Here is a 13,896-nt window from a genome sequence, read left to right as displayed (position 1 = left end):
TGCGGGCTGACGAGTCGGGCCGCCCTGCCCTTTGCAAAATGGCAATACGTATACTGTACATGCCGCTCTGTGTGAGGAGAGAAGACATGATGCATCGGTAGATTGACGAGTGTGCTTGGCTGGAATGGAAGCCACCCGCTCGACCAGCTGTACTTGGCGTCAGTGCCGTACGTAATATATATATCTCTTTGACAGCCATAAGACCTGTGGGTGGTCACGGGCTCCACACAGCAAAAAGCTCCCCTGTCGGTTCTCTGAGATACGCAGCCAGGGGGTATATAACAGTGGCTTTGAGTCCTGTATGCCCTGAAGAGGCCACTAAAAGCCCTGTCAATTGATCCGATCTTGTACCGGCGAGTACAGGCGAGAGTTGCTACCCCGGCGCCTTATCTCATTGGTCACAATCCCTGCAAGTGACCGGCCACAGGTCTTATGGCTGTTAAAGGGATTGCGCGCGCGAACGAGTGGACACCGGGCAAAGCGCCGCAGTGGTAGTTCGATGGCCCAACTCCACGCCCATCACCACGGACCGCTCGTCTGGCCGTAGTCTCCTTCCCGCTCGGCCAGCGATCATGTGCTGCTCCACCGAACAACCTACCTAGATCAAGGTAGGTCCATCCCATTGAGTGTGCGAAGACTGCCCTCAGGTCACTTGCAGGGATGCGAGCCAATGGTAGATCGTTAGAGAAAGCAGTACCTCAATTTACTTGTCGATCTTACTGTATCAGAAGTCCAGGCTGAGCTGCTAGCTACTAATTTCTACATGATCATCGGTGGGTTTTCTCGTTGCTCTTGGGTACACCCATGTATATCGCTATAATACTTCTCTGTGGAGACCGTAACCTGAGGGCAGTCTTCGCACACTCAATGGGATACGGACAGGGATTCCCGCCACGGTTGGCAAGGGACCGGGGCCGCTTGGGGCGCCATGCCGGAGATCAGATCTGGCGATCCATCTGGCCGTCACGGACGCTAGACCGAATTTGCGATACACTGGGGGCTCTGTCTCTCGACGGCTCGGCGCCCGCATCGCATCGAGACCAGAGCACACTTGGTTGACCCGGCCAAATCAGACATCTCCGCGGCGTGTGCGCGATGCCATGTGCGGCGGGGCCGGTCAGGAGTCAGGACAGCATGACTGTTGTCAGGATCCAGGCAGGCCAGGGCGAGCGGGAGACGACGGCGCTGGAACGCGGCGCCGCAACTGGTGATTGCGGTCCCGGATTGAATTTGAGACACATTGCACTGTCGGCCAGCGCTCGGGGCAGTCAAGGAATGCAGAATTTCCGGCCTCGGGGAACAATGGCGGTGAGCCGCAGCGGGTCAGTGTTGAACCCCCCTCCCCCCCGTTCTTCGGCAGGGCACGCAGTGCCTCGGCACCTCAGCTTCGTATCTCGTGCCTCGTAGTACGGCGAGGGAGAGTTGTACAGTACTGGCCTGCCCAACATGAAAAGAGCCATGATGGTCCTGGCGGATTCGCAGAAAAGTCGGGTGGTGGGGACAGTGGTGGTGGAAATGAAAATGATGGTGATGGTGATGGTGATGGTGATGACTGATGGCGACAAAAGTGGTGGCGGCGGTGCTTCCTCCAATCAGCTCAGCCTTTACGGTCATCGCAGGAAGGCGCACTTCATACATCATGACAGTCTCTAGGTAGGTACCTAAGGTACCTAAGGTTCCTAAGGTAGGCACCTGCTTCGTAGTGCGAGGTAGCACTACCTAGGTACCTCGGTACGCAATTGTTACGAAGCATATACGAATGGGCATTTGCATAACGGAGATGGGCAGGTGCGACTTACTTCGTATACCACACCCGTCCACTACGAGGCAAGGCAGGTGCCAGGGACGAGGGAACCGAGCAAGGTCGAGATGCCAGTAACTATGGCGGACGGCACCTGGCCCTCATACAACACCGTGCAATATGCATAGAATATTACCTCTACTCCATGCATAGGTACTAACTTTCATTCCCGGATATTTATCGCACGCGTCCTGGACCTGGTTCTTCACTCTTATTATGCGGGAAATCTCACTGCCTGCTGGTTGTCCCTTTCCTTTTATTCATCACCTATCAAAATCGTCCCACGAATACATCTACCAAATCGCTGACGCTTCGTATCCCGAACCAGTCATTCTCGGCATACTGAGGCATGCGCCCTGCTGCCGCGCCGCTCGTTGTTACAGGCCTCTCAATCTAAATCAATCTCACTTCTCGTGTGCACGTCCTTGGTGTTCGCATCACGTCCTGCAGCCCACTTGTTGGTTCGTGACACCCAGGTTGTCCGCGCCCCGGACGAGCGTCGATGTCGACTGGCCAGGCCCTGGCTGTTCTCGTTGGTCCTCCGACACGTACAAACATACGCAGGCGTGTCGCTAACCAACGTGGCCAGTGCCTGACGCGCGTGGCAGTACTTACACACGATGCTACATACTACTACGAGTACGAGAGTAGGTATGGATATACTACTACAAGTATGGGTGTCTCGTACGAACTCCGTACTTCGTCCAGTAATACCATGCCGTCATGGTATCGGCGAAACCCGCCCGCGTCAAGCGGCCCGTGACGAGTGCTAACGATATGATCCGCGACCGCCGCCTGGGATGTAGCTGGCACTTGTCACAAGATTTGACTGAGACAGGAATGCGGGGGCGGCGCTGGCTGCTATCTTTGGCTGACGCCATCCGTCAGTTTGATACCGATACATTTACTCCCATAGTTGCTCCCTTGGAGCGTGAGACCAGCCTTTAGGCCCTTGGCTCAAAGCAGCATCCTCTCCGAAACAGCCACGAAGGGGCACGCGCTGGCGGCATGTCCATGGCAAGCACCCAACGCCCGCAGCATTTTGCTTTTTGTCAACGGTCAACCAATCTCACGCCCGACTACCGCCATGAGCCGTTTCCCCGCGGCGCTCCGCTCCACGTGGCTGAACTTTCACAGGGTGACCAGACCGGCTCAGCTCTGTATTCCAATGAGCCAATCTGTCGTTACGGGAGGCTGCATGGCAGATGCAACTTTTTAATTGCCCAGGTGCCAGACTCCCTCAGCCGCCCAGCCACACCCTGCGGGCAATCAGATGTCAGTTACCGAAACTCAGTCGTCCTGGTGATCTGGCGCGTTGCTCCCAACGTCCCCGCATGCGTAAGTCCTTACGTGTTCATCGTCGTACCAAGTACTTCGTACGAACCCCAAAATGGAGCAGACGGGTGCTGTCGAGGGTCGGGCCATCAACCGCCAGGCGGTCAGTGCTCTGCGGCATTCCTGCGTTACCGTCAGCGACAGCCGATGCCGTTCGGGGAAACCCCACGCTGCCGAGCGGGAGCGTTGACGACGTATCGGTTGCTAGCTCTGGTGTGCCGAGCTGATACCGCCACGGGTACGTGCGTCAGAAGATCTCCGAGGTCCGGGTGGATTTGTTCCCGTACGAGGGTGTCCAACACTGTTTCCGATGAGGTCACACAGAACACCCGACACTACGGCGCTTGTGTTATCGTACCGTAAAACCTCGACAAAGTTTTCCACTCCGTTTTCAACCCACACTCGACCGGGGCATATTCTGTGTTGGCTGGGGTCAAGTCCTTGAGCACAGACTGATCGGGGAGTCTGGGGCCAATGCCAGGGAGCGTCTGCTCGCGAATCGAACGGGCGGGCAAGCGAAATCACCGCCAAGGCTGCCCTTTGGTGAGGCTCTATGGTTCAGATCACGTACCAGCGGGCATGCGGGGACTACTCCTACCTTGGTGCATGGAGCAGTATCTTGCAGAGTAGGGGGTCAAAGGTCTCAGCGGGCATTGTGAGTTATGAGGAGGGATTGAGGAGGGCCGGCGGGCCGAGCAGCTCGGTGAGGCTTCCTGTCTCCCGTGGCGCCCGTTCCAGGCGGCTCACATCTTTGAAGTACGTTACGGCCACAAGCTCTCGGAGGAGCAGCACTACGAGAAAGGCCCCCTGGCGCGAGGGGCTGGAATGAAGGGCGAGCCCTTTCATCTTCCAACCCCCCCCCCCCCGGGGGTTCGCGCCCCTTCCATCGGGGCCAAACCTTTACTTTTCGAGATGGATTGGGACGGACGGCAGTGCGGGACCGCGGGTAGCAGCGCGCCAACACTAACCCACACCGGGCCCAAGCGTGATATGTGACCAGTCTCCCATTCCATGCCTCTATTTGGTTTGCTCAACCACATGGCATGGACGCACGACGGGGGACTCTGTCGTTTGTTCCTCATCACCTGCATACGCCAGGATGTGGTGCATGGACGGCGTATGTGTGTACGAAGTAGCATACATGTACCTACACACATGGTCCCTGTGTGCACAAACATAGAGGGGCACTTTGAGGGGCGTGGGGTGCGCCTTGCTCACTCATATTTGCCTTGCTGTTCCTGGGATGCGGCGTCGTTTTGCCGTCCCGTGTCCCTGGGAGATGGCAGCATCTTAGGGCATGGAGATGTACTTTGTACTCGCGGCGCCCGAGTATTGGGCACGTCAGCATCCCATCTGTCCTCCCCAGCACCAGTCTCGTCATTGTTTGCTGCCACGATTCGTCACATATCACAGACGCATCAAATCTGCGACAAGAGTGCCCGACAGCTTGTACCAACGATTCTGTTACCACCACGCATCGCCGATTGCGCGCTCATGTTCGCTGTACATGATCTGGCGTCGTCGGTAATTGAAGGGGGAGGAGGAGGAGGAAGAGGAGGGAAAAGATGACGACGATGAGCGGCACGGGAACGCTCTCCCGCCTGGGAGTGCCGTACGAAGGCCTGCCTGTCATGTCTCCCGATCGATTGGCGGCGTTTCTTTTTGTTTTTTCCTTTTTCCCTTTTCTCGCATCGAGCTTCGTGCGCCCCCCTCCCCACCACCTCCCCTACACCCCGTCATTGATGCTATCGGAAGGGAAATGGTGGGAAAGGACAAGGGCCTGGGGGTCCGGCGGCAAGCGTCAACAACGCTACCCGCGAAGAGAGAGAAAGGTGGCTCGCTCGCTCCTCCCAGCATCGTGAGACTTTAAGCCAGAAATACCAAGGACCCTTTTTGCCTGCCCTGCCCTGCCCTGCGATGCCCACCGAGGTGGCGGTGGGCTGGCTGGGCTGACCCTTTCAGCCGGGAGCAAGCCCAAAAAACGTGGAGGACCGTTGGACGCCCACTTTCCGCCACCACAGGACCCCCCCCCCTTGGGAATGCGAACATGAATACCGATGGGGCCCGCCCGTAGGTGATGTAGTAGTATCCCTTTTGTTGGTACAGTAGCACTTCGCACACTCCCCCCAGTTTGTTTGTTTCCAAATCCGTCCCCAGAGCAAGTGCCATCCTGCTCAAACCTGCACGCCCTCGATTACCAACCAAGGTCTGCACCGATCCCTGACAAGATTCTGACAAGGCAGGTGGCGCGTGGACGCCGGTGCTGTGAAACACGATGACATATCATGTACGTATATCGTACGTATGTACGTGCTGCACTGTAGTGTACGTATATGTACTGACTGACGTTGCGGCTCTTTCTTCTTTAGTAATTTCTTTGGTTTTTTTTTCTTAGTGGTAGTTCCTCTGAGCCAAGCTCCCACTCCGTCCAGTCCTTTTTTGGGGGAGGAGCAGGCAGGGGGGAGAAGAGGGGAGGAGGAGGCATGGAGGGTTGTTCACGCGGGCAGCCGAGTGGGGGAGGGGGGGAGGGGGGCCACGGCCGCGACATGCCTCTCCGATGAGCGCCATCCCGCGCCGTGTGTAGATGGCGAACTGACCTTTTTGCCTGGCCCGGGCATCACTGGGTCAAGTACTACGTACGTAGGTGGGCGGGACGGACGCGGCGGCTGCCCTGTGCTTTCTCCTCCACAATCATAGTATGCCGCCTCCCTCTCCCTCCTCCTCCCCCTCCTTTGGCTCCAACAAGGTACGTAGCGCGGGTAATAAATTTGCCCACGATCTGGCCTGGCCGTCCAGTGGGCCGGCTCGCCCCCCTACCTACTTAGGTAGCCTTGCTACCTAGGTACTACCGACCGACCTCCCCGTTGCCCAGCCCGCCCACTGTCCTGAGCTCGGGCACGGAAGATGCACATGCATGTGCATATGTATGTAAGTAATGTGCGGAGCACTCCATGTGTGTGTGTGCGAGAGTGCGCGCGGCGCGCGTGGCCGTATGTATATGTACGTACGTATATGTGAGGAATGCGCGGCCGGTGGTGGAAAAGAAGCAGCAAAAGAAGCAAAGAAGGGGGACAAAGGGAAGCGGCAACGAAAAAAAAAAAACGGCCCACGTCCCGGCATACATGCATAGGCTGGCCGCAATCTCCGGAAGACTTCCCCGGCTGCGGGTGTGAGCGCGCCTCGTCCCCCCTCCGCCCCTTGTACGCCTCGTCATGATTCGCAATCGCCTCATCGGTCGGCAGAGCTTATTGTTGTCGCAGCACACAGGGAGGGCAAAGAAAACCCACCTCCCCTCCCGCTTCCTCACACCACCACTACTCTCCGCACGGACAGTTTCGACGCTTGTTCCATGTGCCAATCTCTCGTTCCTGTCCTGCATGGGGTCTTGATCCGCGATGTGCGGCTTCACTAGTGATGAAATCTGTCTTCGTCTAAGCCGTCCCGTCCCCTTGACCGCACGAAATCATTCCCAGAGCCACGGTTGTAAGGCCGTCCCTGCCCTGCCTCAGCCTTCCCAGTCCACATGGCTGCGAAAATAACGCCTGTAATGCCTGCCGCCTAGCCGCCAAACAAAAAACAAGGTATCCGAAGGGTGAAAATATGTACATAGGACCGCCGGGCGCCGCAGTCGTCAAGGCCTAATTAATTTGTCCCGGCATGCCTAGGCTGGCCGCGCCTGTGGGTGTGGCAGGCTCCATCCTCCCGCCGTCCGTTCCTTCATGACCGGTCCTCGGGCTTCGGCCGTATGGACCGCGCCTCCAGTTGCCGCTTCCGCTCCAGCTTCGCGTAGTGCAAGCCGCAGGCGTTGCATAGCGTCCTAGCCCCGTCGGGACCTCGCCTCCACTCGGGTGTGTCGATCCTGTTGCAGCTATGGCATCGTCCAGGCGGAGCGGCTCGCTGCAGCACCCTAGTTAGCATGGAACTTACATACAATCGCGGACGCCTGGCTGAGACTGCAGCTGAGGTGCCGGTAAAAGGGGACCACTTACGCCTCGTCTCTTCTTTACCTCGTGCTGCATGGCATATTGGGGTTTCATGCCGTCCCCGTACATGGACATATCGTGGTCCTCTTCGTATGTGCCCTTGACCTTGGTCCCCTCGCGGGCCCTCTCGCTTTGAATGGACGCCTGCACCGCGTCTTTGACCTGTTCGAGAGAGCGCTTGATCAAATCGACATTTGCAAGCATTTCTGAGACTTCTCGATCTGAGGGCAACCGCTGGGGCATGGGTTGCGATCCGTTTTGTTCCCGTGCGATTCGGGTATATGCGTCGGCGAAATTGAAGATGGTGCGAGACGAGGACGCAATCTGTGGCACGTAAGCATATTGCTAGACCTGTAGGCAGTCAACGTGACGGGGATACATACCCGACTCAGCGAGTCCTGATAGTTCCACGTCTCAAAATGCCGCCCCAACGCCGGATCGTAACGCGCTCGGTTTGCGTAGTCTGCGTCGTCCGGGTGCACGGGCGGGCCGCGAGGATCATAGTGGCCCGGGGCAATAGGAACACCGTGGCGTGGCGAGATGGGGTAGTTGGGGAGCGGTACCTGGCCAGGTGGAAGCTGGCCCGGCTGATACGGATGCGAGGCTGGGTGAGATGTCGGTGCCGGGGGAGGCGGCGGCGGCGGGTGTGCATAGGCACCGTTCTGGGGATGCGGGTCGGATGGCTTCGTGGTATGCTGATGTGCGAGCTCGGGTTTGGCTGGGGGCGTAGGACGTCGGTCGGACACCGGGGGCAAGCTGTGGCGGCCGGTGAAGGGAGGCCGTGGCGAGTCCGTAAGGGCAGGCAAGGGTTCCGGTCTTTGAGGGAAGCCCGAGGCCGGATGAACAGGTTGTGGTGATGATCGCTTGTCGCCTTCCGGATACTGATGGCTGCCCTGGGTGAAAGGGGAGGGAAGTCCCGGCCCTGACTGCATGCCAGGATGGGCTGGCGGGTACTGGCCGGGCCTCGCGCCTGAGATGACCTCGGAAATGGACGGTAGAGACTGGCGACCGGTTGACTCAGTGTCGTCGGACGATCGCCGCGGCTCCGTGGCCATCATGTTGCTCGAGTTGGCGGCTGCGGGCGGAGGATGCTGGGGGTAGCCGGACGGGTACGAGGTCTGAGTTGGGTAGTGGGCGCTCGGTGCGAGGACGGTGGCCGTGGCCATGGCGGGCGGCTGCTCCTGCGGGTAGCGCCTGTCGTGCTGCTCGCGCTGAGGAGGATATGGCGGCGGCGGCGGCGGCGGCTGAGTTGCCCGGGAGGGTTGGTGGTGATGATGCTGCTGCTGCTGTTGATGTTGATGGTGGCGGTGGTGGTTGTGGTGCTGTGGTTGAGGTTGCGAGTGGTGCTGCTCTGGGTTGGGGGCAGAAGACGGGTGAAGACTGGGGCGAAGGGGCATGTTAATATGCGAGGCGGTGGGACGCGCGAGACAAGTGTAGCCAGCCAGCCAGACGTCTGTCCAGCGGCAGCCAGGTAAGAGGAATGTGAGACGGACCTTGAGCGGGATCCAGAGTCACCCGTTTCCATAGCGCGCGTGGCAAGGACCTAGGAGAATCTGGCGCACGTTAGGCCCGTCGATGCATCTGAACTGCGCAACGGGCGAGACGGGGCGACGTTGCAAAAGGCGTAGAGGGCGCAGAGGATGCAGAGGTGGTGCAGAGAGAAGCGCGCGGGCTGCAGAGCCAAAGGCAGGCGGGAGGGCGGATCGGGCCAGCCAGATGAGATGCAGATGAGATCCCAGGTCGGGTCGTCGACTCGAGTCACAGTCAACGTCAGTGAGTGGCCAGCCGGGACAGGAGAGGCCGGACGGGTGAGGTCAGATCAGCTCAGGTCGAGCCGGACCAGACCAAGTCAGGAGCGGTTGCAGGTCTGAGTTGGAGGCAGAATCCAGAACCCGACGAGCGAGCACTGTTCAGAGGTGAAGGTGGGGGGTGTGAGAGTGGTGTGGTGGTGTTTGGCGGGACGAGGGCGGCATGTACGTGCCTGCCTGTCTGTCTGCCTGCCTGCCTGCCTGGGGGGGGGGGGGGCAGATGCAGAAAAATAAAATAAAAAGGGAAGGGTTGAAGAAGAAAAGGGCGCGGATCGAGGAGAGGAGAGTGTCGAGGATTACGGGGATAATAGGTAGCAATAAAAGGAATAATAAAAAGTACCGCTGGTCCCAGCAAGCCACTGGAGAGCCAGGTTCAACCGGGGCTAGTCAAGATCTGACGCGCGATGGCGACCTCCTCGTGGTGGCGTAGGCGGGATGGGATGGGATGGGATGGGTGGGATTTGATGCTGGGGGGGAAGGGGAGAATGGAGGGGGGGGGGTACAAGCAGCACGGCACAGCACACCTCAGCGCAGCGGGCACAGCACAGCGTGGTGCAGCGCAGCGCAGCGCAGCAGGTGGACGGCTGGCCTCCATCCTCCTCATGCCTGCCGCGCCCCCCCTCTCAGCTCCCTGGCCAGTGGATGGACCAGGGGTCCGCCGACTCGACCTGCCGCAGCGGTGGGGGCTGGTGCGCCGGGCTGGGACCGCTGGGGTGGGTGATGCGGGCGGCGGGCGGCGCGATGCAGAGAGGGCGGAAGAGGGTTCAATCTCTGTGGCCGCTGCGCTGCGTGGAGTGAGCCCAGCGGCATGGGTCAGGTCGCCATGGTCTAGGCTGGCAGACGAGCGTTAGTAGGTGGCGATACTCCACGGAGTCCCGCGGGCATTACAGCGCAGTCCCAGGCACCGCGGAAGGGGCGCTGGCCTGGCCTGGGGGCTTGGTGCAGGTATGGGTTCCCTGCGACACCAACCAGGTGTCTCCTCACGTCATGCAGTGCCTACAAGTCCTACTGCAAGTTACCAACCTACTAAGTACTGAGGTATCTGTCTGGACGCGACCACCAAGAGCTAGCCGGCCAGTCCTCTTTTGGCATCACAGTGGGTGAGGCAAAGCACAGAGACAGAGAGATCTATGGCTCCCGCACACCACGTCGGCGACCTGGTTTGGACTGGAAAGGGAAAATAGGAGTGCTTCGAGTGCGCTCTGTAGCGCCCGCCGCCGGCTGGGTCCCTGGTCCAGAGATCCGCGGCACTGGATTGCACTTGTCTCTCTGTGTTTCTTGAAGGGGGTTCGCTCAACCCAACCGACAAGGGGTTGGGGGGGGGGGGGGGCGTGATCGATGTGGATGTGGATGCATGGCCACTTTTGGCTTCGCGGCTGGAGGGGCGCTCAACGTGGAACGGATCAATGAACCACCACCAGCGCTCTGCTCGCACCGCCGTCAGGACCCCTCCCCTCCATCTTCCCGTCGTCACCGGGGCTGTCACCTCTGGTCACTGCAGTGCCGCATCTACCGATCGCCGTTCGTCATTAGGGGGTGGCCCTCACGCCATCGCGGCCGCCAACTGGCCAAGCGTCTAGGTCCAGGTCCATCTCTGGGCCGACACCTCACCCGACCTCATCAACCTCATCGACCACGCAACAGCGCGCTTCCCTCGTAAACCGCGGGACAATCCAAGCTGTCTTGCCCAGGCGCCCGCAGGGTTGCCGGCGCCTACTTACTTCGTACCTAGGTAGGTCCCACTACTCGCATCCGTTCAGGGCATCTCCCCAGGTGCACGACGTGCAGCTCGCTTCGCACTGACGCCCACAAAGTTAGGGGCGCCGGGGTGGGTGGACAGGACAGGGCCGGACAGGACAGGTGCCGCACAGGCCGTCATTTGGGCGCTCCGGTGTGTGCCTAGACATTCTGCCAAACGCGCCCCGGACCCAGCCAGCCTGGCCGGGTCAGATGGGGCCTTTGTGGTTTTGGGGGCTTGGGGGCCACGGCATCACGGGCAGCGCCTCCCATCCACTAAACCGCCGTCGGCTGGTGCGGTTGCGCCAGACCTTTCGCGCTGGAATGTCGGCCTGGCAGCTTGGACGTGGACACGAGCCTCCGCCTCCCCGTCGCGTGTAGGACCAAAGCCACGAGAACCGCCAAGAATGCTATTGTCAGCCTCGCTCGCCTTGGCATCACCGCGTTCGACACGACTTGCTTCCCAATCGTCGTGGTGTCGACGCCTTGTCCCCTAAACGCAAAAGTGTGCGCCGCGCCGTGCCATACATCGTGCTGTGGGCACAGTCTGGCTGCCTGAGATTCGCGCGGCCGAGGGCCCGACGCCTTCGACGCAGGAGAAGCCACCGTCAGCTACGAAACCTTAGTACCATATAATGTACTACCTCAGCTATCTACTGTACCTACCTCTTGCCTTACTTAGTAGTGTATTAAAGTACTAGTACTGCGTGGCTCTCCCCAAGCTACGTCCTGTCTTCCGCAGTGGCAGCAGCACTTATTCGCGGAGGCCGTGGCAAACACTCCATCTACCATTGAGCATAGCCTGCGTCTGCACGGGAAGGTTGCCCACCTGGGCTTGATGGCTGTGCATTCGGCGCACACATGCAACCCCGGCGGCAATCAGCTGCTTGATGCGCGCAGTGGCAGACGAGATCTCGACGGATCGTATCGTCGTGACTGGAACCGAACCAAGCTGCTAAGAGACAGGGCTTGCCCTGCCTGGGTGCAGGCGATGCGTCCAGATCGGCGTGGCCTTCGGCTCGAGGTGGGGGGGGGGGGGCCGAGTTGTGGGACTTAAAGGAACTCCGTTGAGTACTTGCAGCTCGCACGGGCCGCGCTGTCGATTACAACGCAAGTGCAGTAGGTACTGCCTACCTTTGCCTTTCTCACTTCGCGTCGAGAGAAGCCATCTACCAGCCGTTTCTCGTCCGGTATCGTTTGAATGCCTGCTCACCTTTGGCAACCTTTGCCTTACCTCCCAATACCACCTTATACAGTCCAGTACTGGCGAGGTACGAGGTACAACGAGTGCCCAGATGCGGTAGCCCCTCCCCTGCCCTGCCCTGCAACCGCCCTGCACTGCCTGCCAACCTTATGCAGATCTCGCGATTCCATGAGGCAGGTACGACCCTGGCGCCTGAACGAAGCACTTTTAGGCACGAAGAAGGGGTTACCTAAATACGTACCTACGTACCCAACCCGGTCACCGAAACATCGCAGCCGTCTGTTCAACCACTCATGCCCCTGGCTCTCGCCCAATGCAGCCCTGGCACCGTAAAGGCCATACCTGTTCCTTCGAGGCCTTCGTCTTTCATCATGGAGGCAAGTGATGCCACAGCACCGCCGCCTACGGACAACCGGGATCATCGCCGCCATTCGCGACCTGAGACGGCGCTTGCCTTGGCCCGTTTCTTCACCTCTGCGCGACTCATGCACACGGTGCACCGTGCTGCAAGCCAGCCATCCAGCCTCACGCCTTTGACGTCCTGCCCGTGGCTGCTGTCCCATGCGCAGGCCACACGACCCCCTGTTGACTTCGTTTCTAGCGGCATATTCGCCTCCCGGGAACTACTCCATGTCGTCTTCAGATGGCCAGCATTCGAGCCGGTGATCAACCTGTGCAGGGTTGTTTCGGAGCCTCCACCTGTGGCGCTCCCTGAGCAAAGCGACAACAACGCGACAATCATGTGTGCCTGGAACGATACACGATATCCACATCGGTGCAATCGACTCGGAACAGCCCTCCAGTTCTGCACGGAGTGGGGTTCTCGGCACGCTGCCAACGGCTGGCATACGTATCCACCAGATTTTGCACATGCTCCTCTGTACTACTTCAAACGGCACGACGTCCCCACGCGGAAAGGACATGACCCATGACACAAGATTCCTTACGCCGCGATCGTGCTTCGTTCCCTGCTTGTACAAATGGACACAAGTCTCGCTCAGGCCAGTGATGTGGAGCGTTTCTGGTTTCTGGACGTCGTGCGGAGCCCATTCCGCATCCACACTGTCGATGGGATGATCACCTCCCGAGACTATCGCCCCAAAAAGGTCTCTAGTCTGCTCTCTACGCGTATCAGAAGTCCCGTTCACTTGTCAACATCGCGCGATTCGCAAGCCGGGGTTTGCATTCGCCTTGCCTGTCGTCGTCGAGCGGCATCACCCAACCACGTGATGATCTTGCTGCAGTGTCATATCGGTGTATGGATGAGATCTGCTAATCTCAGCCGCTAACAGTGGCATTTGAAACGCGCTCTGGAGATCTCTACGCGTGCTGGGGTATGCGTCGCCGTGAACGTCTCCGAGGAGTGAATGAACAACGGAACAGGAAGATATACAACAGCTCGAAAGCCGCAAGCCCTTCGCGGAGAGAAGACGACGGTCCCAACGACCCGCAAGCCTGCGAACTCAGTCATGCACACCGTGACGACTCAGTCACGGTCGTCCAGCCGCGGTCATCAGCCACAAAGCCCAAAAACCGTCTGGGACAATTTTACCGACGGTCGCATCTGGCGGCTTGGGAGCCCTGCACGACGTGGGGTACTAGGACAAGACATCGATCAGCCCAGGCATCCTAGGGTCCGAGGTGACTGGCGCCTTCTGGCCCTTTGCTTTTTGGCGCAGATCCGCGCCTTTCTGCTTTGAGCCCCTGTGGTGGGTTGTGCGGAGTGAGGGTGACGGTCGATCGGACGACCCCAATTTGTGCGTGCGTCCGGGTGTCGCTGAAAATGACGACTTCCTGCGCTAGCTAACGCAGCCTGCGGCCAGGACGTCAAAACGCCGCGGGGGCAGGGTCGTACCTTCTTCCGCAACCCCTTCAGCCCTCCCCAATCAGTGATGGGGAAGGCACTTCGTTTGAGTCCTGCCCTGTAAAGGGATCTGTCGCCGGGAGGCGGCAAGGTCACGGTTCTCGTCGGGGGGGGGGGGTCTCGCAGCGTCGCTTGGCTGTCAGGGGGTGGGTCACCATGGCCTG

The 13,896-nt window shown here is 59.5% G+C and overlaps 2 protein-coding genes across 2 annotated transcripts; one reads left to right on the top strand and one right to left on the bottom strand.

The window, feature by feature from the left end:
• Nucleotides 1–5,578: 5,578 nt before the first annotated feature.
• Nucleotides 5,579–9,150, bottom strand: JDV02_002304 (uncharacterized protein). Its single transcript, XM_047983317.1, has 4 exons — nt 8,613–9,150; nt 7,503–8,499; nt 7,126–7,443; nt 5,579–7,033 (listed from the first exon to the last, which is right to left on the bottom strand). The coding sequence occupies exons 1-4, from the start codon at nt 8,642–8,644 to the stop codon at nt 6,854–6,856; spliced, it is 1,527 nt and encodes a 508-aa protein (XP_047839287.1). The 5' UTR covers nt 8,645–9,150; the 3' UTR covers nt 5,579–6,853.
• A 2,798-nt stretch (nt 9,151–11,948) lies between these two features.
• On the top strand, nt 11,949–13,501 carry JDV02_002303 (uncharacterized protein). The gene has a single exon (XM_047983316.1). The coding sequence runs from the start codon at nt 12,162–12,164 to the stop codon at nt 12,798–12,800; it is 639 nt and encodes a 212-aa protein (XP_047839286.1). The 5' UTR covers nt 11,949–12,161; the 3' UTR covers nt 12,801–13,501.
• The last annotated feature ends 395 nt before the right edge of the window (nt 13,502–13,896 follow it).

Source organism: Purpureocillium takamizusanense, chromosome 2, assembly GCF_022605165.1.
Source record: "Purpureocillium takamizusanense chromosome 2, complete sequence".
Classification (NCBI taxonomy): domain Eukaryota; kingdom Fungi; phylum Ascomycota; class Sordariomycetes; order Hypocreales; family Ophiocordycipitaceae; genus Purpureocillium; species Purpureocillium takamizusanense.
Note: the sequence above shows the minus strand (reverse complement) of the source record. Positions and strands in the feature narration are given on the sequence as shown.